At 41.1% G+C, this 27,034-nt stretch overlaps 3 protein-coding genes across 3 annotated transcripts in view; 1 reads left to right on the forward strand and 2 right to left on the reverse strand.

Annotated features, from left to right (window-relative positions):
• The window catches only part of LOC124151477 (transmembrane protein 87A-like), a 52,255-nt gene extending 40,837 nt beyond the window's left edge, over positions 1-11,418 (forward strand). The window contains exons 19-21 of the mRNA XM_048403308.1: positions 73-146; positions 752-804; positions 3,379-11,418. Of these exons, the coding sequence (XP_048259265.1) occupies positions 73-146; positions 752-804; positions 3,379-3,451 (200 nt within the window). The 3' untranslated portion in view covers positions 3,452-11,418. The remainder of the gene's footprint in view (positions 1-72; positions 147-751; positions 805-3,378) is intronic.
• LOC125384417 lies at positions 5,007-6,184 on the reverse strand. The gene is made up of 2 exons (XM_048403479.1): positions 5,478-6,184; positions 5,007-5,076 (listed from the first exon to the last, which is right to left on the reverse strand). Exons 1-2 carry the CDS (start codon positions 6,182-6,184, stop codon positions 5,007-5,009), a joined length of 777 nt encoding a protein of 258 aa, XP_048259436.1.
• A 4,513-nt stretch (positions 11,419-15,931) lies between the features above and the next one.
• On the reverse strand, positions 15,932-26,440 carry LOC124151478 (tRNA (adenine(58)-N(1))-methyltransferase catalytic subunit TRMT61A-like). The gene is made up of 4 exons (XM_046523967.2): positions 26,175-26,440; positions 24,881-25,037; positions 23,420-23,686; positions 15,932-16,873 (listed from the first exon to the last, which is right to left on the reverse strand). Exons 1-4 carry the CDS (start codon positions 26,340-26,342, stop codon positions 16,470-16,472), a joined length of 996 nt encoding a protein of 331 aa, XP_046379923.2. The 5' UTR covers positions 26,343-26,440; the 3' UTR covers positions 15,932-16,469.
• Between the last annotated feature and the right edge of the window lie 594 nt (positions 26,441-27,034).

The following is a 27,034-nucleotide window of genomic DNA, read 5'->3' on the forward strand; positions in this document are numbered from 1 at the left end:
GGAAGAGCTACCATACATCCATCCTATGAACATGTTCATTTCATGTGTACATGTCCTGAACTGCTTTTGTAGATGGAATGAAGATGAGGACCAAGACCTACTCCAACGGATCCCCAAAGCAGAAGGACTCCAGGTCAAAATCAGTGGTCAGTATCCATCATGTCTATCCTAAATGTCAGCCGATTGACTATGATGTGGCTGAAATATTGCTGAGAGTGGCATAAAATTGTGTCACTCTCTCACTCTTGTGCACTTTGATGCCATGGCTGAAATATTGCTGAGAGTGGCATAAATCAGTCACTCTCTCACTCTTGTGCACTTTGATGCCATGGCTGAAATATTGCTGAGAGTGGCATAAAATTGTCACTCTCTCACTCTTGTGCACTTTGATGCCATGGCTGAAATATTGCTGAGAGTGGCATAAATCTGTCACTCTCTCACTCTTGTGCACTTTCATGCCATGGCTGAAATATTGCTGAGAGTGGCATAAAATTGTCACTCTCTCACTCTTGTGCACTTTGATGCCATGGCTGAAATATTGCTGAGAGTGGCATAAATCTGTCACTCTCTCACTCTTGTGCACTTTGATGCCATGGCTGAAATATTGCTGAGAGTGGCATAAAATTGTGTCGCTCTCTGTGTGCAATTTCATGCCATGGCTGAAATATTGCTGAGAGTGGCATATAATTGTGTCATTCTCTCACTCTTGTGTTACTCACTCACTCCACATGGTCTGTGGTGATTGTTGCAGGATGATGACCTAAGATGGGTTGAAGAGAACATCCCATCATCGCTGTCTGACAAGTAAGTTACCTCTCCGCCAACGTCCCGTGAGGATTCTGGGTTAGAACAGGTCTTCAGTAACCCATGCTTGTCGTAAGAGGCGACTAACAAGATCGGGTGGTCAGGCGCACTGTCTTGGTTGATGCATGTCATTGTATCCAAATTGTGAAGATGGATGCACATGATTTCAATCACTGGACTGTCTGGTCCAGACTCGATTATTTACTGACTGCCGTCGTATACAGTCATGCTCCGCTTATACGGACTTCAGATATCCGGAAACCTTGGGTTCCCGGACGATTTTCATTCAAAACGAAATAATAACTATATAAATTTACCCGTATAATCGGAAATTCAGTTTCCGGAACCGGATGGTCATTTTCATACACAAAACACTGAAATGCACACAAAATTGTCTCACTTACCCGGACAATACACTTCCACTGGTGGTAATCCTTCCGCCGGTGGTAATCCTTTGATTCGTGAGAAGACAATTAACCAAGTGACACTGAGTTACGATTGAGATGGGCTTGTTTATTGTACATGTAATCCCATCAGTAAGCATTATGGCACTGAATTTGGACATACCATAGGAAAATCGACAATTGGTGACATTTTGAAAGACAAACAGAAGTGGCTAAATCTCCCGGAAAATTCAAATGACTTATCAGGATCCCGTGTAGCAAAACACCAGACGATGGAAGATGCATTATATCTTTTGTTGTGTGACATGACAAGGGACAGGGAAGTAACTCTTCCAGTAAGAAGCTGGTTTCAGTTATACGGAAATTCGTTTATACGGACGAATTGTGAAATGACGCAATTGTCCGTATAAACGAGGCACGACTGTACCTGGAATTTTGCTGTGTGTGGCACAAACAAACAAACAAATAAAACAAAAATCCCTCCATCAACATCAGCAGGGTTAGACACATTCACTTAAACCCAACCAATCCATATATATATATAGTCCTGGGTGCTGTTGTACAAACCGATCTTAGCGCTAAGGTGATCATAACTCCCATACCTTAACATTGACAAGCACATCGGTTGTTTTGTACCACGGCACACTGATGCTGTTTTGACAAGCTGTCAACCAGACTTCAGGAGAAAACTCACTACAGTTTTCGTCTTGTCTTGTGGCCAATACAAATGCTGAAATGGTCTTTCTCCGGCAGTACAACTCCAGTTATGAGCACATGAGAAACTTTGTTTTCTGCTTTCCGTGAAATGACCAGTGCACCCTTGGATGTTGCTGCAACAAAGCTTACGTGTTTCCTATTTGACTCAAACGCCATCACTCCGCCACTGCTGCACGTATCGTTATTAAAAGACTGCCTCCGTGGTCTAGTGGTAGAGCGTCCGCCCAGAGAGCAGAAGGTCCGGGGTTCGATCCCAGGCCACGTCATACCAACAAATGTTACAAGATGGCACTTGTTGTTACCCTGTCTGGCTCGGCATTAAGGGGCTGAAACAAGGACTGGTTGGTTAGGAGTCAGTATACTGTGTCTGAATGGGGGATTCATGCTAAAGTGCGGCATGGTATCTAAAATCTGGACTAGTGCAAGCAAGCAAAAAAAAAACCACACGCACACACACGCATACATCGTGCAATAATCTTGGATGCAACGTTAAACCCCATTTCACCTCACCTCTTTATCAAAATCTGTCATGCAGTATGTTTGTGGTATGAGCATTTGGTTTTTCCATCATCACTAACCCATGCTTGCTGTAAAAGGCGACTATGCTTGTCGTAAGAGGGGACTAATGGGATCGCGGGGTCAGGCTTGCTGACTTGCTTGATGCATGTCATCGTATCCCAATTGAGTGGATCGATGCTTGTTATATCAATCACTGGGTTGTCAGGACCAGACTGGATTATTTACACATCACCGTCATATAGCTGGAATATTGCTGAGTGAGGCGTTAAACAACAAACTAACAAGCAAACAAACAAGCAAACAAACCCCTGTTAATCTAATTTTTTCTTTGGCTATCTCCTCTGAAACCACTGGAAAACCCCAGCAAAGACGTTTCTAAAATCTGCTCTTCATTTAGTAATGACTGTCATGTCATGTCCATTTTGACAAAAGTAGGAATGCTTTAGGGGCTTCAAGACTGATTTAAGGTAGAAGCACCTGGAATACCGTATTTGACGTAATAAGTGCCCAGGGCACTCTCAAAATTAGAAACAGGGGGCTCTTATTAGAATATTATTTTGGTGAAAAAAACAGAGTTAAAAGATAAATTTCGTAATTTATGCTGACAGCCTGAAATGTTTATGTACGACAGATATATTTTTCCAGAATTTAATTGTCCATAATTAAGGGTGCATGTAACACACGAGTGCGTATTATACACGAAAAGATAAGTCTTGTGTACAGTGATCAATCAGAAGGGTGGCAATTGGGATTGTTCACTAGCCAGTATGTTAGCAAATATCGCCCTGGGAGCTTATTAGAGCGGGCGCTTATTATGTCGAATACGGTACATTTATCGTGGCCACAAGTTACCCACAATGCTGAGTGTTCTGTCAATACGGGCAGATATAATGCAGCCCACTGACCACCATCTCCCCCTCTTTCTGTTGTGTAGAGCCCTGCCAAGCCTCCTGGACTCGGATGAAGAACTACAGAACACGCACTTTGAGATTTCCAAGATGGAGTAGAGGGCTATCTAACTCGTCAAGTGTGAACGACACCAATCCTTGCGAGACATCAACTGTATATACTGCACCACTTCCAGGCTGTCATTCATCTTCTTTGGGAGGGGGGCGAGGAGAGGGTCTAGGGGGCGAGTTTGCTATGGTGCTTTAGGCATCACATTTCACCATATTTAAAGTCAATGATCATGGCCAGGGTAAGAACGATACGGCCAGTTTGGCAAGCAGATCTCGTTGACTGTGTGGTAGGTTGTGCGTATGAGTAGGCCATCACAATCACACTCAGCATGCTGAGATGGTTGAGTAGACTTCTGAAATAGATCTTTGGCACAAGTTCAATCCGTGATGGAGACGTTTAACAACATTCAATCACTACTAGGACTGGGACGATACAACAACTGTACGATCCGATACATATCACGATACTTGCATGTGCTCTAGTCTGTGGTGCGTAAGCATCTTTGTCATAGACAGTATGGCCAAATGCCTGGCACTTGGCAGTGTCAAGTATGGCGCAGTGGATGAATTTTTTTACATTTTTTCTGATCTTTTTCACTAGTACATAGTGTTTGGTATAACATTCATTAAAGAATAAATTTAAGTGAAGAATCGATACTTTTTACTTTTAGTGTCATTGTGATCGATACTTGTATACTTGAAAAATCACGATCCACAAATGCACCGGTGTATCGTCCCACTACTAATCACTACCAGCTTAGAATATTTATCAAGTGTCTGTTATTGTCACACAATGTGTAAGATTGAGTTGTAAAACTTCCCCTGATCATTGGTCTTGGTCTGTCAGTGCTATGTATCCGTGCTAGTTGGTTCCACAAAAGTGTTAGTGGCCACGACCTCTGTTACAGGTGGTCTCCCTCCCGAACTGCCCTATCTCTTCTGCTTGTTCTTTCCTCTGCTGTGATAAGTACCATGTTCATGTGAACAGCTATTTAGGATGAGGCTTGACACGAAGACGAAGACGAAGACCTGGATGTTGAGGAATCAACATCTGGGAAGATATTGGCATGTAGAGTACATGCGGGTCAAATATTACTATCAGTTTGTAGCACTACAGGTTATATTGGCTCTGAGGTTATGTCTATCTTAGGGCTGGGATGGGTAACTCGGGTACTTGTCGGGTGGGTCCTGAGTAGGACCCGGTTACCCACAGGACTACCCAGCCCCGTTGTTAGTCACGTGATATATTGTTTAATGACAAAAACTCACTATAGCTCAGTGGTTACACTACAAGTCGCTAATTTTTGCATTTCTTTCTGACGATGCACACACATTCCTTATGACTTGTATATGTTTGAGTTAAGATAAAGCTTCAGTCCACTTTAGTGACAGTGGTCTGGTTGCTGATTGTTTGATACATTTATCTAAATAGTTTTTGCAGGGCTGCAGTAAAACAATTACCCGTCAGACATTTTGTTCCCAACTCTTGAGACCTGCAGTGGCTACCCGCGTAGGGTCGGGTAATAGGGGGTCAGGTACCCAGGTAGTAAATTTGGACTCGTCCCAGCCCTAGTCTGTATATTGATCCTTCTGTCCAACCAGTTCACAAGGACTGTAGAGTCTTCTGTCTTCTGAATGTTTTCACTGCAAGATCCTTCACCTCCAGATCTGCCCTGAATCATTGAATGCCTCCATGATGGGAGCTGTTTTGTGCATTATGAGCCCTGGGCTTATTCTGGGATTATGTAGTGCTTAGCACCAACATGTACAAACATCATCAAATAGTATAACTTTGAAGGGGTACCACGCCAGGCCAATTGGTATTCCTAGAAAGTTGCATTCATGTCTTCAAAATCCAGTTTGTTTATCTGCTAAGTCAAATCCCCTTTTGAAAACCAAATGTAGTATGTTGTAGGCAGTGAAATTGACTGAGAGATGATTTTGGAGCCCTCCCTTTTAAAAATGCTGAATATTTGTGGTGCAATGTTTGGAGGGAGTTTGATTATTATCACAGTTGGGTTCCTTAGGGCAAGGTTATGAGATAGTGCTGACATTAGTAAAATGTGCAGAGTACCTGATACTAGAGCCTCTTTGGACATGTGCAGGGTTCCTGATACTAGAGCCTCCCTGGACATGTGCAGGGAACCTGATACTAGAGCCTCCCTGGACATGTGCCGGGTACCTGATACTAGAGCCTCTCTGGACATGTGCAGGGTACCTGATACTAGAGCCTCTCTGGACATGTGCAGAGTACCTGATACTAGAGCCTCCCTGGACATGTGCCGGGTACCTGATACTAGAGCCTCTCTGGACATGTGCAGGGTACCTGATACTAGAGCCTCTCTGGACATGTGCAGAGTACTTGATACTAGAGCCTCTGGACATGTGCAGGGAACCTGATACTAGAGCCTCTCTGGACATGTGCAGGGTTCCTGATACTAGAGCCTCTCTGGACATGTGCAGGGAACCTGATACTAGAGCCTCTCTGGACATGTGCAGGGTTCCTGATACTAGAGCCTCTCTGGACATGTGCAGGGAACCTGATACTAGAGCCTCTCTGGACATGTGCAGGGTTCCTGATACTAGAGCCTCTCTGGACATGTGCAGGGAACCTGATACTAGAGCCTCTCTGGACATGTGCAGGGTACTTGATACTAGAGCCTCTCTGGACATGTGCTGGGTACCTGATACTAGAGCCTCTCTGGACATGTGCAGGGTACTTGATACTAGAGCCTCTCTGGACATGTGCTGGGTACCTGATACTAGAGCCTCTCTGGACATGTGCTAGGAACATTTTAGGTTTTGAGAGAGCTGTCCTCGTAGAACTCGATCTTAGAATACAATTACCAGGGACCAATCGAAATGCTGGATTCCAGATGCTATTTCCAACAACTGCTCTGTAGTGTCGTCAGTAGGGTCTGTGTATAGATGGCGCTAGTTGCATGTTTGTGTCTGAATCAGATTGGCTTAACTGCGGGTGAATGACGGACACCTCATCTTGGTCAAATGTCGAACTTCTCATTGAATGGGGCTGTATGCTCGGAATGGGGCTGTATGCTGTGAATGGGGTTTTATAGCCTCCAGACTTGGGACAAATACTCATAGTATGCTGTTAATCCTATAGCCTGTGAATAGTAACTAATTTGGTGAAAAGGGAGCATATGTATTATAATCCAAACCCTGTTATCGATGTGTAATTGCTTCATGACATCATCGCAGTTGGTGTCCATGTTGAAACAGATGTAACGTGTAAGAGTTTGTAATCCACTTGTCGGCTGTGCAAAGTGTGGGATGTCATCGCTGTGTGTTGTGTGAGAGTCTTGTCACTGTGAAGCACGGTACTTCCACCTGTCCATTATAACAGCATACATGTTCCAATGTCCCAGGTTAGTAAGCTTACAGGCATTTGACACAGAGATAAAAAAAAAAAAATTTGACACAGAGATACAAAAAATATATTTGACACAGAGAAACAAAAAATATATTTGACACAGAGATACAAAAAATATTGAAATATCCAATCACTTGGTCAGGGAATGTTTTGTTGTTCAAATTTGTTCAAACTCTTGTGTCAAATGCCTGTTTTGTGTGTGTTATTTTAGCTTCTTCATAATATATATGAAATAAAAGAAATATTTGTTATGTATGGGCGATCAGTGGACACTTTAAACTAGAATATATTTTAAGGAAAGAATGTCCAGACCTGTTTGAGACAGACTTGTTAGCGTTTCTGTCAGGAGGAGCAGGATTTAAAGGTATAGTGGACTTACCTGTTGGTGAGTTAGAAAGACAAAAGACGGTATTCCATGATCGATTAATTATTAGATTTTCATCTCTGCCCATCACTACTACCGTATTCGACGTAATAAATGCCCAGGGCGCTCTCAAAATTAGAAATAGGGGGCTCTTAATAGAATATTATTATGGTGGAAAAAAACCATAGTTGAAAGATATATTTCGTGGTTTGTGCTGACAGCCTGAAATGTTTATGTACGACATATATTATTCCAGAATTTAATTGCCCATAAATAAGGGTGCATATAACACACGTATTATACCGAATAAATAAGTCTTGTGTACATTGATCAATCGGATGGGATACTAATTGGGCCTATTCACTAGCCAGTATATCAGCAAATATCGCAGTGGGTGCTTATTAGAGCGGGGCGCTTATTACGTCGGAAACGGTACTTTTTGCCCCAAGTTCCTACAGGCAAAGAAAATATATTTATTTAAAACAAAATGTTCAAGATGTGTGTACATGGTATACATTAAATTTGACGGATGCGATTCACATGAAGCTTTTATGTTTGGTCAATCTCATCAAATCAGAGAGCGAAGGGTCTGATTTTAATAAGATTGATTTTGGGTAGGACTTTGGAGTAGTTCATCACAAGTAGCAAACATAAAAAATGAGGTACCTCCCATCTCAAACTTTTGAAAACAATGAATGAAGATGAAGTAATCAACTTATAGTGGATTGTCTTGTCAGCTGAAGCTTGGGAGAAATCACATTCAGTGTGAAAACTATGACAAGCATTTCTTTGTTAAAAAAAACCCCGAGAGGCAGAAAGTTTTGAAATCTGATTATCAAGTGCATAAGTCACTCAGAGCAGAGCAGCAATATCATGGCTAGTGTACTTTGTGAATAAGATATTTAATTGATTTGAGAACAATTTATCTTGTCATGTCAAACTTGTGACAATTTTTAGAAGTCAGTGCCATTTTTGTTTATGTTGTAAATAATGTCCTGTTTCCCCTATTGTGTTGTTTCCCCTACTGTGTTGTTTCCCCTACTGCATTGTTTCCCTTTGTTTGATGTGTATATGTGTTTGATCTGCTGCCGAAACAAGAAACACTACAGCTATACTACAGCTATACTACATTGGCTGGCGAAACAAGAAACACTACAGCTATACTACAGCTATACTACATTGGCTGCCGAAACAAGAAACACTACAGCTATACTACAGCTATACTACATTGGCTGGCGAAACAAGAAACACTACAGCTATACTACATTGGCTGCCGAAACAAGAAACACTACAGCTATACTACAGCTATACTACATTGGCTGCCGAAACAAGAAACACTACAGCTATACTACAGCTATGCTACAGCTATACTACATTGGCTGCACAGCTGCCACAGCATCCTACAGGATGCCACTACAGATGTGATGTACAAGGCGGTAGCAAATGCTTTTACACCCAATTAAAATGTTAATTAGCCTGAATCTACCAACTTTAACAGGTCATGGCGCGCCCTGTGGTCTGTCGTGATTGTCATTTTGTTGTTGTCTTTGCCTTATGATTTTTTGTACAGTATTTGTGAAACGACAAGTTTTGAAACCACTGGCTTTCATCCCTCCTTCTTTCACCAGATGTATTAATCAGACATAGCATTCCTAGGTTGTACGCTGTGGTTCTGGTAGTTGGGTCTTATTGTCCAAATTGTCAAATCTCTTGGAAATTATTTTTTATTCAATTTCATTATGTAGCAGAATTAGATATTTGTTGGCTGAAATCAATGTCAGTGTTTGAATTTATGTTTTGTCATTGGAAATACTTTTCAGCCAATTTGACCCACATTTTTTGTGTCCAAAACGCTTTGTTTTCTACATGTTTAAAATAAAACCATCCATATTCAGATTGTACAATGCGTTGGTATTTGGGGAAATTTAACTTCACATTCAGTTGTGCATTGATGATGCATTGAGGACTATATTTATGGTATATACAAGGCCATCTGAAAGATTCGGTGAAGTAGAGTGGTGTTGTCTTTGTTGGGCTGTGTAAATATGTACAGTGTCGCACGTCTCCAGCTGACTGCCAGCTGACGGGGTAGTCTGTATCATAACGATGTGTTCAGTCGGCCATGTGGGGGCACGGGTGGCCCAGTCGTCTAAGGCGCCGTGATTAACTGTGCAGAGTAGGTCCCTTGGTCACGCCAGAAACCTATGATTGTGGGTTCGAATCAAAGTTTGCCCCGATTATGTTTCTAGGTTTGTCAGCCCCATACCTGTGCTCGTGGGTTCACTGAAGTGGTAAACGTCTGAGACCTGCATCACTTCGGGCTTTCCTCCCACATTAAGCTGACACGCCGCGATATAACTGGAATACTGTGACCTCGGGGTCGCGTTGTGGTCGTCATGGGAACACTGGGATGATTTGACCACATGGGTGGGTTGTGTGGAGCCTGGCATGATATGGCTGGAATGATGCTGTAAGTTGGACAAGGATCCACTCACTCACTCACTCGCTTGCTCTCACACAATGCTTGAAGCTTCTGGTCAAGCAGTCAAACAAGATGAAGCCCATCTTCCCATACTTTGCAATTTTGGTTTGTTTTTGTCATTTAATTATGAAAAGGTTTTTGGATGAGTCAAGAATGTAAGCCTTTATCAACTCCTGCTGGTGTAGTGGTCAAGACAAGCTTTGTAATTATTGTATTCAAAATATTGAACACTTTATTGAAGAGTCAACAATATATGTTTGTTGAAATATATGGCTTTTGACAACTGTATATATCCACAGGGCCATTGTGTTACAGGAAGAACTATCTGGCTACTTTTTGTGTGCTTTGGGATTGTGTGACTTGTAAACCGATATGGTATTGTTGAAATGATAATTATCATCGCTAAACTTTGTTGGTAAGCTCATCATATCAGAATTTGAACCCAATACTCCATTTCGGTGTCTGTAGTGTATATTTGTTTCGTTGTGTGACTGTTACATGCATAATATGTTCTGTGTCTATGAGATGGCTGGATGCGTTGAACCAGTGTGTGCCATGCATGTTCAGCTACATCCTCCGCAGACCAGCTACGCCATCAAATATGATTATTATGATGTTTCCCTTGTATAATCCAGGGGTGCACGGAATTCTGGTTCGTGTAATCGAAGTGTCACTCTCTGTTGCTGTGAATGAGTACTGACATATCCACAGTATGTGACTTTATTCCTTCAGTTATAGTGTAGTCTGTGAATGATGTACGTACTGCTTCTCAAACATCAACTGATGCTGTATTTATCACAGATTTGTTTTAAATGTCTGATAAAAGGTATGCAAGACCATCTTCCCGGGTGAAGGGAGTTAACTGACTATAAAAGTCCAGTTTCCTCCTTTGCCAAACTAGGCTGGAATTATGGAGTTACATTTTGACTAGTCTATGCATAGTCCAATCCAAATCGCGCAATGAAATCGACATCTGGTTCATAAGCTGGATTTGCAAAGCGAGTGTACCACCAATTCGCCATCAACGGATATTTTCCAAATCGTTTCATGTTTATTATCAAGGTGATTATGTGATTTGATGCATATTGCGAAGTATGACCCGTTTTATTACAATATAGATTTTTATTATCGATCATCAGATAGTCTTTACCGGGCGTGGCCATTTTGTTTTAAGCAAAAGCAAGTGATATGATAGGAAAAATCTGATTGGTCAGTAGGAGGGTCATAGAAGGGACATAACTTGTTATCACACTGGGTTAAGCCCAGAAATTCCAGCCTAATTTGGCAAGGGTGGAAAGTGGACTTATACAGTCAGTCAACACCCTTGACTCCTGAAGATGATGTAAGACTTGCAAGGGCAATTATATATTTCACATAATATTTAAGATAACATTTATGAAGGCCACATTTTTTTGCTTTTGTGGTTTATTGTTTTCACGGACTAGTTACTTTGTTGTGAGAGTTAAAATATTTTAAATTGGATGTGTTTAGCAGACATTGTGTTGGACTGTGTTCTTACACTAAAACTGTAACTGGAAATCTGAAGTTGCAGCGGCACTGACAGTTGCAGTAGTACTGACAGTTGCAGTGGTACTGACAGTTGCAGTGGTACTGACAGTTGCAGTGGTACTGACAGTTGCAGCGGTACTGACAGTTGCAGCGGTACTGACAGTTGCAGCGGTACTGACAGTTGCAGTGGTACTGACGGTTGCAGTATCACTTCTTTCAGATGCAAGTTTGTTCTCAGCATTCTGTTATTAATAAAATAATTAACCATTGTTAAATCATTTATTTCTAATTCAATAGAAAGGTTTAAGTAGGTTGCTTAACAGTTGTTTTCGTGGTTTGTGGCTTGATAACCTGAAAAAATATAAGTTGTGGTAATTGTCTGAAAGGCCACACTTTCTTAATTTATTGTTTCACGGAGTTATTCCAGCTTCTCCGCACAAGGTCGGTCAAAATTAAATAAATAGCTATGTCAATCATTTATTTCTTTGCTGATATGAAAGTCGTTCTGTCGAGGAGTTAAAACTGTCTCTTGAATCACTGATAGTGATGTTGACATGGAAGTTATATAGAGTATGTTTTAGTGTATAAGAGGGTCTATATTACTAGCGGGAGACATAATAAAAATTAATAAATGTGTTTAATTTTTTACTGGACCGGATGGTTTTCAGTAGGGGCAGCGGGCCCGTGAAACGAAAATTAAGAACTGTGTGGCCTAATTATTTCAGTGGTAATGTCACGGAGTATTACTGGGTTGATTGTATGTATTCTCTGCTATACTGTCCTGACAGATCTCCAGGCTACACGGAGTGTTCCCGGTAGCTGCTGAGCGGTGTGTGTCTGTCTGTGGGTGGATGGCGTCTCTGTATATATTAGATGTTGCATGTCTGGTTTCATGTGTACATAGTTTCACTCCACTGTGGGAAGATTATATTGATAAAACTCTCATTAAATATTTCCGCTGAGGCATGTTGTTGTGTTACTTTTTCAACTTAGCTTGACATTTTTAATGCTGGCTTTGTTGTCATTGATACTGACTTTTCTGTAATGGATTTCTCCACAAGGGGTGGCTTTTCTGTTAATGGATTTCTCCATAAGGGGTGGCTTTTCTGTAATGGATTTCTCCATAAGGGGTGGCTTTTCTGTAATGGATTTCTCCACAAGGGTTGGCTTTTCTTTAATGGATTTCTCCATAACGGGTGGCTTTTCTGTTATGGATTTCTCCATAACGGGTGGCTTTTCTTTAATGGATTTCTCCACAAGGGGTGGCTTTTCTGTAATGGATTTCTCCATAAGGGGTGGCTTTCTGTAATAGATTTCTCCATTAAAGGGGTGTCTCTCTCTCTCTCTCTCTCTCTCTCTCTCTCTCTCAGAGACATCAACTTGAGATGATCTTGATATGTCTTCACTGTGATAATCCACTTATTACCTACCTAAACACACTTAGCTGCATATATGCCCGAGCTGTTGTCATCTATTTCATTACAAATGTAAAACTTTGAAACGTAAATTCTCCCTAGCCAACACACAGGGACGGGTCACCACCCCTTGTATTTGCAAATAAAAATGTAGTTTAGTGTTTGCAAAATCATAAAAAATATAAACAAAAGCAACAAAAAATATTTAGGGTCGCGAAAAAATGCTGTATCATACATATAGATATGATTATATACTAAATCAACTTGAACAAAAAAAATCTTCTTGAAAACTTCGAGACCGCTGTTGGAAGCGAAAGAATACACGCTGGTCAAGAAACAAAAATGAGGCTTTGCAAAACGAACGGTCTCGATTGATGAGTTAAGTGAGAAATTTACAGTTTATAAGGGAACATTTTCAAGAGAAAAACAAACACAGTGAGGCTGTATTAACTCCATAAACGACCATCTGTCCATATTTCGCCTTGTAAGTGTTGAACTAACGTAAAAAGGAAGTCAGCAATTTGTGAATGGCACAGACACTTACGTTAAAGGGAGCCAATTTGAGGGGAGGTCCCTCTTGTATGACAATAGTTCCTTCAAAGTGTTATGTTCAAAGCAGTGAATTATCAAGTGTTATGTTCACTGCAATGAAAATATAACTTTCTTTAGAAAACTCACACTGAAGTATATAATAAATGCCCAGACTCACTGTCATCGATGTCATCAGCCGCCTGATGACGTCATTGGAAATCTGTTGTCATTCGTCCCTCTGTGAGGCTTGCAAATGTTGACGGTTCTGTCGTGGATCAGGACACCTGACCTTAAGATCCAGATGCTACCACAATTGGGTTTAAGTCTGGTGAGCGAACTGGCCATTGAAGAACTGCAGCGTTGTGAGGAGAAGAGAAATCCTGGACGACCCTTGCTGTGTGAGGCCTAGCGTGTCGTGCCCTGTGTCTGGCAACCGCCTCCGTGGTCTAGTGGTAGAGCGGAGGGTACGGGGTTCAATCCCCGGCCGCGTCATACCAAAAGACGTTAAAAGATGGTACTTGTTGTTACCCTGTCTGGCGCTCGGCATTAGGGGGCTAAAACAAGGACTGGTCGACTCGGAGTCAATATACTGTGTCTGAGTGGGGTATTCATGTTAAACTGCGGCATGGTACCTCAGTGTGCTAGCACTATAAATCGGCATCAGTCCGGACCAGTACAAGCAGCCACACACACACACATGCCTGCCCGTTGCTATATAAGTACAATAATCTTGGACGTGACGTTAAAACCCATTTCACCTCACCCAGTTGCTGGCGAAGGAATGGTAACATCATGGGTTGGGGAAACGTCATCCTTGGAAATCTGGCCCTGGAGATTGCGATGGATGATGATCCCTGTCCCGTCCATTGAAGATTAGGGGGGAGAATAGGTCTTTAGCAACCCATGCTTGCCGTAAAAGGAGACTATGCTTGTCGTAAGAGGCGACTAACGGGATCGGGTGGTCAGACTCGCTTACTTGGTTGATGCATGTCCATCGATCCCAATTGTGTGGATTGATGCTCATGATGTCAATCACTGGATTGTCTGGTCCTGGCTCGATTATTTGCAGACTGACATCATGTAGCTGGAATATTGCTGAGTGTGGCTTTAAACAACCAACCAACCAACCAACTGTTGAGTACCATCCCAGCATGACTGTCATCATTGAATAAACAATCTGATTTCGTGTTCTTCACCCAAGGCCGTCTTTGACATTGATGTTCATGGGTCAAGGCCATTCCATGGAAGGGCAGCAGGCTCAGAACTTTTCAGCCACCCTCTAGTGAACTATATATGTCCCCTCCATGCTCTAGGTAAGAGGGACGGTGGGGTAGTCTAGTGGTTAAAGCGTTCAATCGTCACGCCAAAGACCCGGGTTCGATTCCCGACATGGGTACAATGTGTGAAGCCCATTTCTGGTGTCCCCCACTGTGATATTGCTGGAATATTGCTAAAAGCAGCTTTAAAACTCAATCACTTACTCTAGGTAAGCTTCTCTAAAATACTTGAACAACAAAACAATACACCATTACTGTCTTGAGTAGAAATTTATTAACTGTTGTGCCAGTTTTCTTTTCGTGGAACAATTGTGGAAAATAGGCAAACAAAACATCTAATGCAGACTGTAGTGTGTACCACCTGTGGGCCAAGGACTGAGCCATTATCAATTTAGGATTATGCAAAATAATGCAAAAAGAAGCTTAAATTTCTATCATTTTGTAGGTATATCTTGTTCGTTTGCTTTCTGTTTAACGTTGCACTCAGTATTCCAGCCATATGACGACACCCTATAAATAATCAAGACAGTTCAGTGATCGATATTATGAGCGCTGATCTACGCCGTCAGGATATGGCGACATGCACCCAAGCCACGGACCATGAGCATGGCTTGCTGTGGACCCATTCTAACCTGGAATCCCAACAGTTACCCGAACAGGACATTATCCTGTATTACTTAGGGACCAACCATTTGATATTCCGAAATGACGGGAGGGGGAACTTGGTATTTTGTTTGGAGACATAAATATGACAAAAAAATACACTGTTTCAAGGTGTTTTTTAGCGGAAAAATTTAGGCTCATGGTATTAGTTTAAAAAAATAACAACTGGTTTTGTGGGTTTTACTGAAAAAATATCCAACTTTTCGTGAATTTTCTGGGACAATGTATATCTCCGATAATATCCGAGCCACGAAAAATATAGAAATCAATTCTTAAATACAACTAAGAATTCCCCCACTGCCACCTTCTTCCCGAGGCATGGGAGGTAACTGACTATAAAAGTCCTGTTTCCACCCTTGCCAACCTAGGCTGGTATTATGGAGTTACATTTTGGCTTGACTAACGAGTCTATGCAGAGTCCAATCACTCAACGAAATAGAAATCCGGTTTGTAAACTGTCATGCAGATTTCAGTTGATTGCAGGATTTGCAAAGCATGTTTACCGCCAATTCGGCATCAACAGATATTTTCGAAATCTTTTCAGGTTTTTAATCTAGGTGCCCATGTGATTTGATGCATTTTGCGAAGTAAGACCCATTTTATCATAATATAGATCTTCATTATCGATCAGATCGTCTTGACTGGGCGCTGTCATTTTGCTTTAAGCAAATGCAAGTGATACGAGAGGTGGAATCTGATTGGTCAATAGGAGAGGCCTGGAAGGGACTTCACTCGTAATCTCCTCTGGTGGCGCTTCAATCTCATTAAAATCAGATCTTAGTTCTCGCTATCGCTAAACAAAGATCTGAGGACATCCCATTACAGGTCACGTCAGAACGACCTTTCATCCAACCAATCAGAGCGTCGCTTACCAGATCATGAAAGTGAAAGACAGAATGTGTTTTCTGATCCTGCAACCATGAAATATTTAACACGGGGTATTCCGAACGACAGTTACGGGTTTTATGATTTATTCATACAATCTAGGCCATATGTAAGCCATTCCAGAATGTTCTTTTTAGCAGTTTTAAAATTTCTAACCGAGCCTATGTCAAAATATGTTTCGAAGCATAGTCGCCAGTTTGAAACTAGTGTCGTAAAGCTCAAAGAGCTGCCTTCTGATTGGCTAATGTCGATTTCTTTTCAGTCATTTCATTGATCGTTCAAAGTTCGCGAGAGGTCGTTCTGACGTGACCCGTAATGGGATGTCCTCAGATCTTTGTTTAGCGGTAGTGAGAACTAAGATCTGATTTTAATGAGATTGGTGGCGCTTTGATCAAGCCTGGAAATTCGAGCCTAGTTCAGCAAGGGTGGAAACTGGATTTTTAAAGTCATTTAACTCTCTTGCCTTAGGAAGATGACTGCCACAGCCATTTTCCTTGTTTGACAATGGTAGAAGTTTTTGCGTGAGGATATCCACAATGAAATAAAATCTCACGATGGATACAATGTTGCAAATGTCAGGAAGCCTGTGTGACCTTGAGTGTTGACTGGGGGTGCTCCTGTCTGGAAAACAAAGTCTTTCTCTGTCATTTTCCCAATCAAGTCACATTTGGTTACTTTCTTAAAAGGCTGTGCTACTTCCTTGACACCAGATTCTTTGTCCATAGAGTGATCCATCTTTGAGACCTTGACCTTGTTTGATACACATTCAGCAGAGTCTGGTGTCTCAAGTTCTGATTGGCCAAGATCAGCCAATGGGAGTTTGACAGATCTGACATTGAAGTTTCGCAAGAGGCACTCTAGCGTTGTGAGGTCCTTGAACCCATGTTCTGACAGAGCTTCACAAGCTTTCTGGACTTGTTCAATACACGGAGAGAAATTACATAGTCGTCCCCCTGGAAAATACAAATGTTGGTGAAAATACAGAAACAGTTTCTTACGATTCACAATCTGAAATTTGAGATTTTCCTACACTGATTAACCGCCTCCGTGGTCCAGCATCCGCCCGGAGAGTGGAAGGTCCGGTGTTCGATCCCTGGCAGCGTCATACCAAAAGACGTTAAAAGATGGTACTTGTTGTTACCCTATCTGGCGCTCGGCATTAATGGGCTAAAACAAGGACTGGTCGGCTCAGAGTCGGTATAGTGTGTATTAGTGGGGTATTCATGTTAAACTGCGGCATGGTATCTCAGTAAGCTAGCACTATAAATCGGCATCAGTCCGGACTAGTACAAGCAGCCACACAAACACACTCACGTTGCTATATAAGTGCTATAATCTTGGACGCGACGTTAAACCCCATTTCACCTCACCTCCTACACTGATTCTGAAACTTAAAAATGTTTTTCCACGCAAAGTCAGCATCAGTTGCAAACATGTTTGAGTGTTTGAACATTGCCAAAAATGTTTGCACCTGTTGGCAAAAAATAGCATCTGTCTCTCCTCTCAAATTATTTTGGCCATTATTTTGGACTTTTTCAAACTTGATTTTGACGTAACATACGTTGGTCCCTGTAATGATAAGTGTTAATGTCAACAGAAGTCCATTAATCTATATTAATTAGTCATACCCAAGCAGTATCTAGCAGCTAAGCCAACGAGAGTGCTCCCCCTTGAGTTGTAACAAGATTGCCACCATGCTGACCACATGGTCTGAATAAAAGGGCTTTTTAACACGAAGTACCTTTCTTCACTTATTGTTACAAACCACTACATGGTGTCAGAAGTAAGTCTACCCACTAAAGAAGTTACTGACAACAATAATGAATAACTTGGAGCCTCCCAAACCTTTGGAACTTGCTGGAAATTTGAGTGAAAACTGGCGCCGTTTCAAGCAAGCATGGGAATGCTACTACACCATTACTGTTGATGGTAAAAACAAACCTGATGTCTACAAGTCATCTTTATTGCTGCATTGCATTGGAGAAAATGCCAGAGAAGTATTTAATTCTTTTGAATGGGCTGAAGAGGAAGATAAACAGAAAGTTGAAAAAATCTTAGAAAAATTTGAGCAGTACTGTGTTCCCAGAAAAAATGTGACTTTTGAGAGATACAAATTCTTTACATGTTCACAAAAGTCAGACCAGACAATAGATCAGTATGTTAGTGAATTGCAACAAAAAGCTAAATCTTGTGAATTTGGACAACTCAAAGACAGTTTGGTTAGAGACAGAATAGTGTGTGGCGTGTACAACAGTGCTTATCGAGAGAAATTACTGCGTGATGATAGATTAACTCTTTCAAAAGCAATAGACACATGTCGTGCTGCAGAAATGGCAAGTTGTCAAGCTAAAGAAGTAAGTGAAGATTGTGCAGTTCATTACATAAAATCCAAACCAAAGTCAAAACCAAAACAGAAAATGAACTACAAGCAAACAAGTAAACAAGAAACAGTAAAACAAGAGCTTTGTGGACGGTGTGGAAGAAATCATACCCCAAAACAGAAATGTCCAGCATCTGGTCTAAAGTGTTTGAAATGTGGTCTTCTCGGACATTTTGCTACACAATGTAGATCTCATTCAGGTCGATCCCGACGTGTCTATGATATTGATGCAGAAGCATGTGATTATCCACCAGAAGATGCAGAATTCTTCGTTGATGTTGTGGATACAGACAGTCAGAGGGTCTCTAACTCAAAGGCTTGGATGATGTCACTTAACATAAATGGAACACAGGTACCCCTCAAACTTGACAGCGGCTCAGACATGAACCTCATCAGCTTGTCACAGTGGAATAAACTAAAATACCAGCCACCATTAGAACCTCCTAAGATGAGCCTAAAAGCTTATGGTGGAATTGACATACCTGTTGAAGGACAGGCAGAGCTCACAGTCACCTACAAAGGTAAACCATACAAGACTGTATTCATGGTAACGCCAGACAACAATAGATGTATCCTTGGTGTGGAGGATTGTGAGAGACTGAACTTGGTTCGTAGAGTTTACGAAATCAATGTTGATGAGAAAAATTTGAACAGCCAGAATTCTACAAAGCCAGAAGATATTCTAAGTGAATATCAAGATGTATTCACAGGGCTTGGATGCTTGCCTGGTGAACATACCATAAAAGTGGACAAAGGAGTCACACCAGTCATAGAAGCTTGTAGAAAAGTGCCATTTGCTCTCCATGATCGACTTAAAGAAGAGTTGAACAGAATGAAATCACTTGGAGTGATCACAGAGGTTACAGAACCTACTGAATGGGTTAGTTCGATGGTGATTGTGCACAAGAAACAAGGGAAATTGAGAATATGCCTAGATCCTCGCAATTTGAATCTAGCAGTTCAGAGAGAACACTATAAACTCCCAACTCGTGAAGAAGTGATGTCGCAGTTTGCTGGTGCTAAAGTGTTTAGCAAGCTGGACGCCTCCTCAGGCTTTTGGCAAATGAAGCTAGATCATGCCAGCTCAATGCTGACAGCATTCAACACACCATTTGGGAGATACCGTTATCTCAGACTCCCATTTGGTATTTCAAGTGCGCCAGAAGTGTATCATCGAACCATACATCAACTCTTCGAGCACATTAGGGGTGTAGACACCAGTATGGATGACATGATCATCTTTGGTAAAGACACCAGAGAGCACAACGAGCGACTGAAAGCAGTACTTCAGAAGTGTAGAGACAGTGGTCTGAAATTGAATAGAGAGAAATGTGAAGTGGGTGTCACAGAGCTTACCTTCCTGGGAGATAGAATTTCTACTGATGGACTCAAACCAGACCCTAACAAGGTGAAAGCCATCATGGATCTTCAGAAACCCACAGAAAAGAAGGAACTGCAACGGTTCCTTGGGATGGTTAATTACCTTGGAAGGTACATTCAAGACCTCTCAACAAAATCAGCACCACTTAGGCAGCTGTTGGAAAAAGACAGTCATTGGTCTTGGTCTCATGAACAGGACAAATCATGGGAAGAACTTCGAAACCTCATCTCACAAAGACCGGTTCTTCAATTCTATGATACCAAGAAACCCATCAAAGTGTCTACAGATGCATCAAAACATGGACTTGGTGCCATACTGCTGCAACAACATGAAGATGCATGGATGCCAGTAGCATATGCGTCAAGGGCGATGACCACTGCAGAGACTCACTACGCACAGATCGAGAAGGAAGCACTAGCAATGTGTTTTGGAGCTGAACGGTTCCATCAATATGTGTATGGGAGAAAGTTTCTTGCAGAAACTGACCATAAACCACTGATTCCCATCTTCAAGAAAGCTCTGAATGACTGTCCTCCACGCATTCAACGTTTCCGTCTTCGCATGCAGAAATATGACATGGAGGTAATGTACACTCCTGGTCGAGAGATGTATGCAGCAGATACCCTGTCAAGGAACTTTCCTAGTGATCAGTCACCCACCAGTACAACTGAAGCAGATGTACAAATGTATGTTGACAGTATCTTGTCAACAGTGCAGGTGTCAACCGACAGATTCGCACAGATCAGAGCAGAAAGCATCATAGATCCAGAAATGACAGCTCTAAAAGCAATCATCTTGACAGGTTGGCCTAATGAACATTCACAGTGCCCAAGAAACCTGGATGATTTCTGGAATTATCGAGATGAACTTTCATGTATTGACGGAGTAGTCTTCAAAGGCAACCGCATCGTCGTGCCCAAAGGTATGCGGAAACTGATGTTGCAGAAAATACATGCAGGACATCTGGGTCAAGAAAAATGCAAGCAGAGAGCTAGAGAAGTTCTATTCTGGCCTCGAATGAATCATGACGTAGATGTCATGGTAAGTGGATGTGAGACGTGCTTGAACTATAGTCATCGTCATCAACCTGAACCACTATCACCTCACCCAGTAGCTACTCAGCCATGGCAGTATGTCTCCACTGATCTTTTTGAACTCTACTCAAAAGACTATCTATTAGTTACTCTAACTTCTAACTTCCCAGAAGTCATTGCTTTGCCAAATCAGTCCAGCCAAGCCGTCATCAAAGCACTACGATCCATATTTGCCAGACATGGTTCACCAGTTGAACTGTTCAGTGATAATGGACCATGTTATGCGAGTGCAGAATTTGCAGATTTTGCTGTTGAATGGGACTTTAAACACTCTACATCTAGTCCTAAATACCCCCAGTCAAACGGTCTTGCAGAACGCACAGTCCAGACTGTCAAAAACATCATGAAAAAGTGCATTGACAGTGGGGAAGATCCTCATCTAGGACTGCTCGCCTATCGTACCACACCTCTAGCTGGTAGTTTCTCTCCGTCACAGCTGTTAATGAATCGGACAATCAGGTCAAATCTCCCACTGAAGAAAGATCTCCTTCAGTCAAGTACACCTGATCCAGATCAAGTCATCAAACACAAGCTGGTTTCGAAAGAGGAACAAAAGTACTACTTCGACCAGAAAGCATCTCCTCTACCTCTACCCCAGTTAGAACCAGGTAGCAGTGTGAGAGTGTATCGAGACACAAGTAATGACTGGAAAACAAAAGGTAAAATAGTGCAAAAGGTAGCACCAAGATCCTACCTTGTGCAAACAGAGGGAGGTGGAAGACTGAGACGAAATCGCCGTGATCTCCTCCTTACTCCTCATGACAACACACCTCGCATTACAAATAACCAGCCTGCAACAACAACAACTACAACTTGCTTGACAACTTCCGAAGCACAGCAGAGTGGTACTACAACACGATCTGGCCGAGTCATCAACAAGCCTTCTCGTCTGATCGAAACCGAGTGATGTGTGAATTCTGAACTGTAAAAGTTTCATGTTTCGGAAGTTGATTTTCAGTAGACTAGGTTTTTGTCAGAGACTTTAATTGAGTTTATTTAAGTTCTAAAGTTAAGAGAATGGCAAGCCATCATAAATGTGCAAACTGAATGACAAGAAGAGACACTCATCAGGAAGGAACTGAACATGATCAATTTGACATGATGTGTCATTTTAAGCACTCATTGAAAAAGAAAAAAGAAAAGAAAAGAAATTAAACTTATCTATTGTTGATGTGCTTAGCCAGGCTTTAAAGTGTTTACATTGTTACCAGTTTAATTCAGAGTTTATATAATGTTAATTTCAACTTAGAAAGGGAGATGTAATGATAAGTGTTAATGTCAACAGAAGTCCATTAATCTATATTAATTAGTCATACCCAAGCAGTATCTAGCAGCTAAGCCAACGAGAGTGCTCCCCCTTGAGTTGTAACAAGATGGCCACCATGCTGACCACATGGTCTGAATAAAAGGGCTTTTTAACACGAAGTACCTTTCTTCACTTATTGTTACAAACCACTACAGTCCCTTTCAACCAATTGGATTTCACTTACGTCTGCAACAAAATGGAGTTGGCATGTTTTAAGCTTATGTTTTCGTGTAAACATTGCCTTTAAACAAAAATGACACACAAGCTACAAAGAGTAGAGGAGATTCTTTGGTACTGATGTGAACTCATACATCTGATAACACCATTAGCATGATTAGTTCCACATGCCGATAACATGATAAATGTTATCCTAACAATACTCAAGGTATCTAAGAACATCACATACTTGTTCGCATTGATTAGACTTCATATTTATGCCTCCAAAATGACTATCGACATCAAGATGGCCTCACTGCACAATTTGGATAGCAGATAGGCTTCACTCCTCAGATCTACAGCCTTTGTCTTGTCATTTGCCTTCAAGTTTGTTGACTACTTCTCTGCATACCAATCAGTGAACCGTTGTTGGTTCAATTATTTTATTGCCTTGGAACTTCCTTTATGCCAGTCAACAGAATAGACATATAAACTGTGTGTTGGTTTTAGGAAAACACTGTTTATTGTTTTAACGGAAGTGCTCTACTCAGCGTTGATATGTAGTGTTATTTGCTGTTTGATTGGATTAAGGTAAGGTTGGAATAAGGTAAGGTTGGATTAAGGCAATGATATGTATCATTCCACTAGGAAGGGGGTAGGGGGAGTTGCATTGATATTAAGTCACATTTTTGGGTGGGGGTCAGCAGTTGTATTAATTTTGAGGCGCATTAAATTCAAGATTTCCAGTATTTACTTTGACCTAGACCTTTCCTATAGTTACAGATAAGCAGCGTATTTACGTTAAATACCTCCCAATATTAAATGAAAAACTCAATGTATAAAAACAGCCCAATGAAGCTTTTTCAGCATGCATACAAAGGAGCTAAATTCCGAAAGACAATTACGAGCTAATTTACTTTCCAAACCAAGCCTATACCAGAACAGTTATATAAATCTTAAACATTATTTCATTTTTTTTTAAATCTTAAAATGTTCACTAGTTTTGGGAAAAACACAAAAGAGTGATGAACATGATGAATAGAAGAGTGGAAAAATATTGGTTACCCAATGAAAAATGTAAAAACCCAATTAAAATAGAAACCCTAGAGAAAAATCTCAATTGCTCAAAAAAGTTATCTGGAGCTCTGTTTCACACAATACACTTTCTTCTGTCTGGATTACCTTCTTTTTTCAAAGCCTGCTTCGCACTGGCAATACATTCCCACGGTGACGGCAGGTCCAGAAAAACAGCATCAGCCACATGGTCCAACTGAAAGCCGCCCCCACAGACATCTCGGTGAATGGCCGTCACGTAGTCCGAGAGTCCATGGGCCTTAAACTCTTCTGCTGCCTGCCCAGCTCGTTCTTTGTGGAACTCGAACGTGTGGAGATGGCCGGTGGGCATCACCGCCTTGATGAGGGAGTGTGACAGGGACCCACTACCAGTGCCTGCAGAGAGCGAGGAACAAAGTGTGAGTGAGTGAGTTTGGTTTAACACCGCTTTTAACAGTATTCCAGTTAAATCGCGGCGTGTCAGCTTGATGTGGGAGAAAAGCCTGAAGTGATGCAGTTCTCAGACGTTAAACCCACGAGCACGGGTATGGTGCTGACAAACCTAAAACATAATTGGGGCGAACCAGGACTCGAACCCACAATCATAGGTTTCTGGTGTGCCCAAGGAATGCAACTCTGCACAGCAAATTGCGGTGCCTTAGACGACTGGGCCACCTGTGCCCCCTCCTTTGGTGTGAACTTCAAATCCTGCTGGCAACTTTTATGGTTAAAGTCGTTCCTGGTTCCTGAAGCAATGTTAAGAGCACATTTAAAAAAAATACCTTATGATGCTGTTTAATGTTCGAGTTACATCCCCACCACAATCATCCATCTTCCTGAGGGAGTTAACTGACTATAAAAGTCCAATCAAAATCGCGCAACAAAAACAAAATCCTGTTTGTTAATGGCGATGCAGATTTTGGTCGATTGCAGGATTTGCAAAGCATGTGCACCACAACTTGTTGTCTACACATATTTTTCAAATCTTTTCATGTTTTTAATCAAGGTGCTCATGTGATTTGATGCACTTTGTGATGTAAGACCAGTTTTATCTCAATATAAATCTTGACTATTGATCAGATCATCTTGACAAGGCGCCGCCGCGTTTTGTTTGAAGCAAATGCAAGTGATACGAGCGGTGGAAACTGATTGGTGCATAGGAGAAGCATAGAAGGAACATAACTCGTAATAGCCACTGGTGGCACTACGATCGAGCCCAGAAATCCCAGCCTAGGGTGGAAACTGGACTTATAAAGTCAGTTAACTTACTTGTCTTGGGAAGATGCGATCATCAGTCTCGGCATGACTAAGGGAAGCAACTCTGCACAGAAGACCAGGCCAGGGCACCTTTTCAGTTATTTTAGATTTTAAAGACAAATAACCCTCTTTTTTTCAACATGTTCTTTTGTTGCCTGGCAATAGTACACATGGTATAGTTTCTTATACGGAATTGACAGATTCCAACAACTGTACTGAAATGTTGCATATACATCTATAATATTGTGACAACATATATCTAACCACACTGAACCACAGCATGTCACAATGCAGCACTGTGTATTATAACCCAGTTTTTCATACATTCCTTACCAGATTCCACAACAACACTGCCGGGTCGAAGGTCGAGCTGTGTCAAGATCATACTGATATCTGTGGTGTAGAGGATCTGGGTACGATGTGGAACAGTCTGCGTCCATAGTTCTGGGGTTGGGTGCAGAACGTACACATAGCCCTTCTTCAGGTTTATCTACAAACATAACAAACTGGTGCAGTGTAGGATTTGTGGAAGCTGTTATCATGACTACAACACTAGTTAATTCAACATCTTGAAGTAAGTGAACAACTTACTATTTTCATAAAGAAAATTCTGTCAGTAGGAAATGTGAAACTGATTAAAGATCCAAGATACAAAATACAACAAGTTACTGAAACCTGCCTTGTGTTGTATATTTGGAGTGGTCAGACTTCTGCCCTTGTCATCCCACCCACCCTAAGTATATATAACTTTTGGATGGGGGATACAGTATTACGGGTTATAGCTAAAACAGCATAACATCACCGATTGGCGAAAACATCACCTGGCCTCAAGCGAAAACGGCTATTGCCTGGCGAAAATGACACCTTATTTTTTTTAACCTTGGTACTGAAATAAATGAAATTAAACTCACATGGTCACTTGCAAACACCAAGAATTGTCAAATGTTGAAACAATTTTACATTAGAAATTAGCCTCTACTCCAAATCAGAATATACACAACTCAACTAATTGTGAAAACATAACATGCTTTGAAGTAAAATAAATAAAATTAAACTCACATCGATCGTCACTTACAAACACAAATAATTGTGAAATGTTCAAACAAGTTGAAATTAGGAATTAGTCTCTACTCCAATTTACTCGCCAAATCTGATTGGGAAGCGCAACTAACTTATTGTAAAAAATTATATATGCTTTGAAGTTTTAATACCTTTACTCAATTTTACTGAAAAAAATCAAGACAACTTTGACCATATTGAGATGACAATCGCAAATACATCAAATAACCATATATACTACTACATAAACCGTTCTTATCGTTATTAAAAATAGAGATGCCGTTTTCGCCCGACACATCATGCACATAGTAGCGTTTTCGCCCGACACATCATGCACATAGTAGCGTTTTCGCCAAGGAAATCGGTGACGTTTAGCTGAGGTGCCGTTTTAGGCTGAACCCCGATATTACGGGCGGAAGTCTTTCCTCGGAACAGTTCATGTTGTTTATCAGCTGTTTATATATGTCCCGTGTCCGTTTTCCATATTTGTTTCTTTTTCGGAAACAAATGTGATCACGGGTCTCCTTTAGCCTGATTCCTAGTACCATTGTAAGTTTAATTTCTTTACCTTACTTCCGTAAGCCACCCCGATCATTTCCGAATGCTTCAGGGCTCCATACTTGTTCTGGTGAGTTTGTCCGCTCTTGACCGTGATTGGGATCAAGTTATTGAAACTTAGATACAGTATAACCGTGTCTCCCTCCTCAATCAGTTTCTTGTATTTCGCAAAACTCATGTTCTTTAAGACTGTTACTTATTCACCAAAGTTCGCTGTATGGTGCAACTAAACGAAATAGGAAGCAACGTGGTTGAGGGAGGTAACTCTAACTTACTGTGCGATCTAGAAGACCACTAAGAATATTTTTTATCGTTTCAGGATCTATTTTGAAAACTGCTTCAAGTGATAATTTAATCAATATAACCGATTTTGAGTCTGTTATGATACTTTCAATATCATAATGTCATTAACTAAATAAATAACAACAGCACTCGGACTAGAAGACATTTTATTCAAAGATTTGAAAAACCGCACAAAAAGCCTTTAAGCCCCACGTATGAACATTCTCATGTATTGTCCAAAAAAGGACATATTGTAGTAAAAAATGCTAAACGAACACAGCGTACACACACACACATATTGCATTTCCATAGAATACTGTTGATTTAACATAGCTATGTGAGCAACATTTTCCCTTTTGTAAAAAATAAATATAGTTGCAACAATTTCTCAAATTCTGCAACATTTCACTTGCCCACAGGTGAAACCCTATTGTACAAACAAGTACAGTATTATCTTCAAACTGACCATTATAATCTGTAATTGCAAATGTATTGGATTCATGATTACATTAGAGTGAAAACTTCTTATACCTGAAAACAAACTATTCCAAACACTCAAAATCAGCAGATCCTGGCCAACAAAGTGTT

Source organism: Haliotis rufescens, unplaced genomic scaffold (assembly GCF_023055435.1).
Source record: "Haliotis rufescens isolate VD_foot unplaced genomic scaffold, xgHalRufe1.0.p SCAF_3, whole genome shotgun sequence".
NCBI lineage: Eukaryota > Metazoa > Mollusca > Gastropoda > Lepetellida > Haliotidae > Haliotis > Haliotis rufescens.

What these genes read in the sequence shown, in the direction of transcription:
- LOC125384417 (XM_048403479.1), bottom strand. Translation starts at nt 6,184, where the DNA reads ATGTCCAGAGAGGCTCTAGTATCAGGTACCCAGCACATGTCCAGAGAG. An exon ending in CAAAGAGGCTCTAGTATCAG is followed by an intron (nt 5,077 to 5,477) that starts GTACTCTGCACA and finishes TCAATGATTCAG; the next exon opens with GGCAGATCTGGAGGTGAAGG.
- LOC124151478 (XM_046523967.2), bottom strand. Translation starts at nt 26,342, where the DNA reads ATGAGTTTTGCGAAATACAAGAAACTGATTGAGGAGGGAGACACGGTT. An exon ending in GGGTGGCTTACGGAAGTAAG is followed by an intron (nt 25,038 to 26,174) that starts GTAAAGAAATTA and finishes TTATGTTTGTAG; the next exon opens with ATAAACCTGAAGAAGGGCTA. An exon ending in GCAGGCTTTGAAAAAAGAAG is followed by an intron (nt 16,874 to 23,419) that starts GTAATCCAGACA and finishes TGTATTTTCCAG; the next exon opens with GGGGACGACTATGTAATTTC.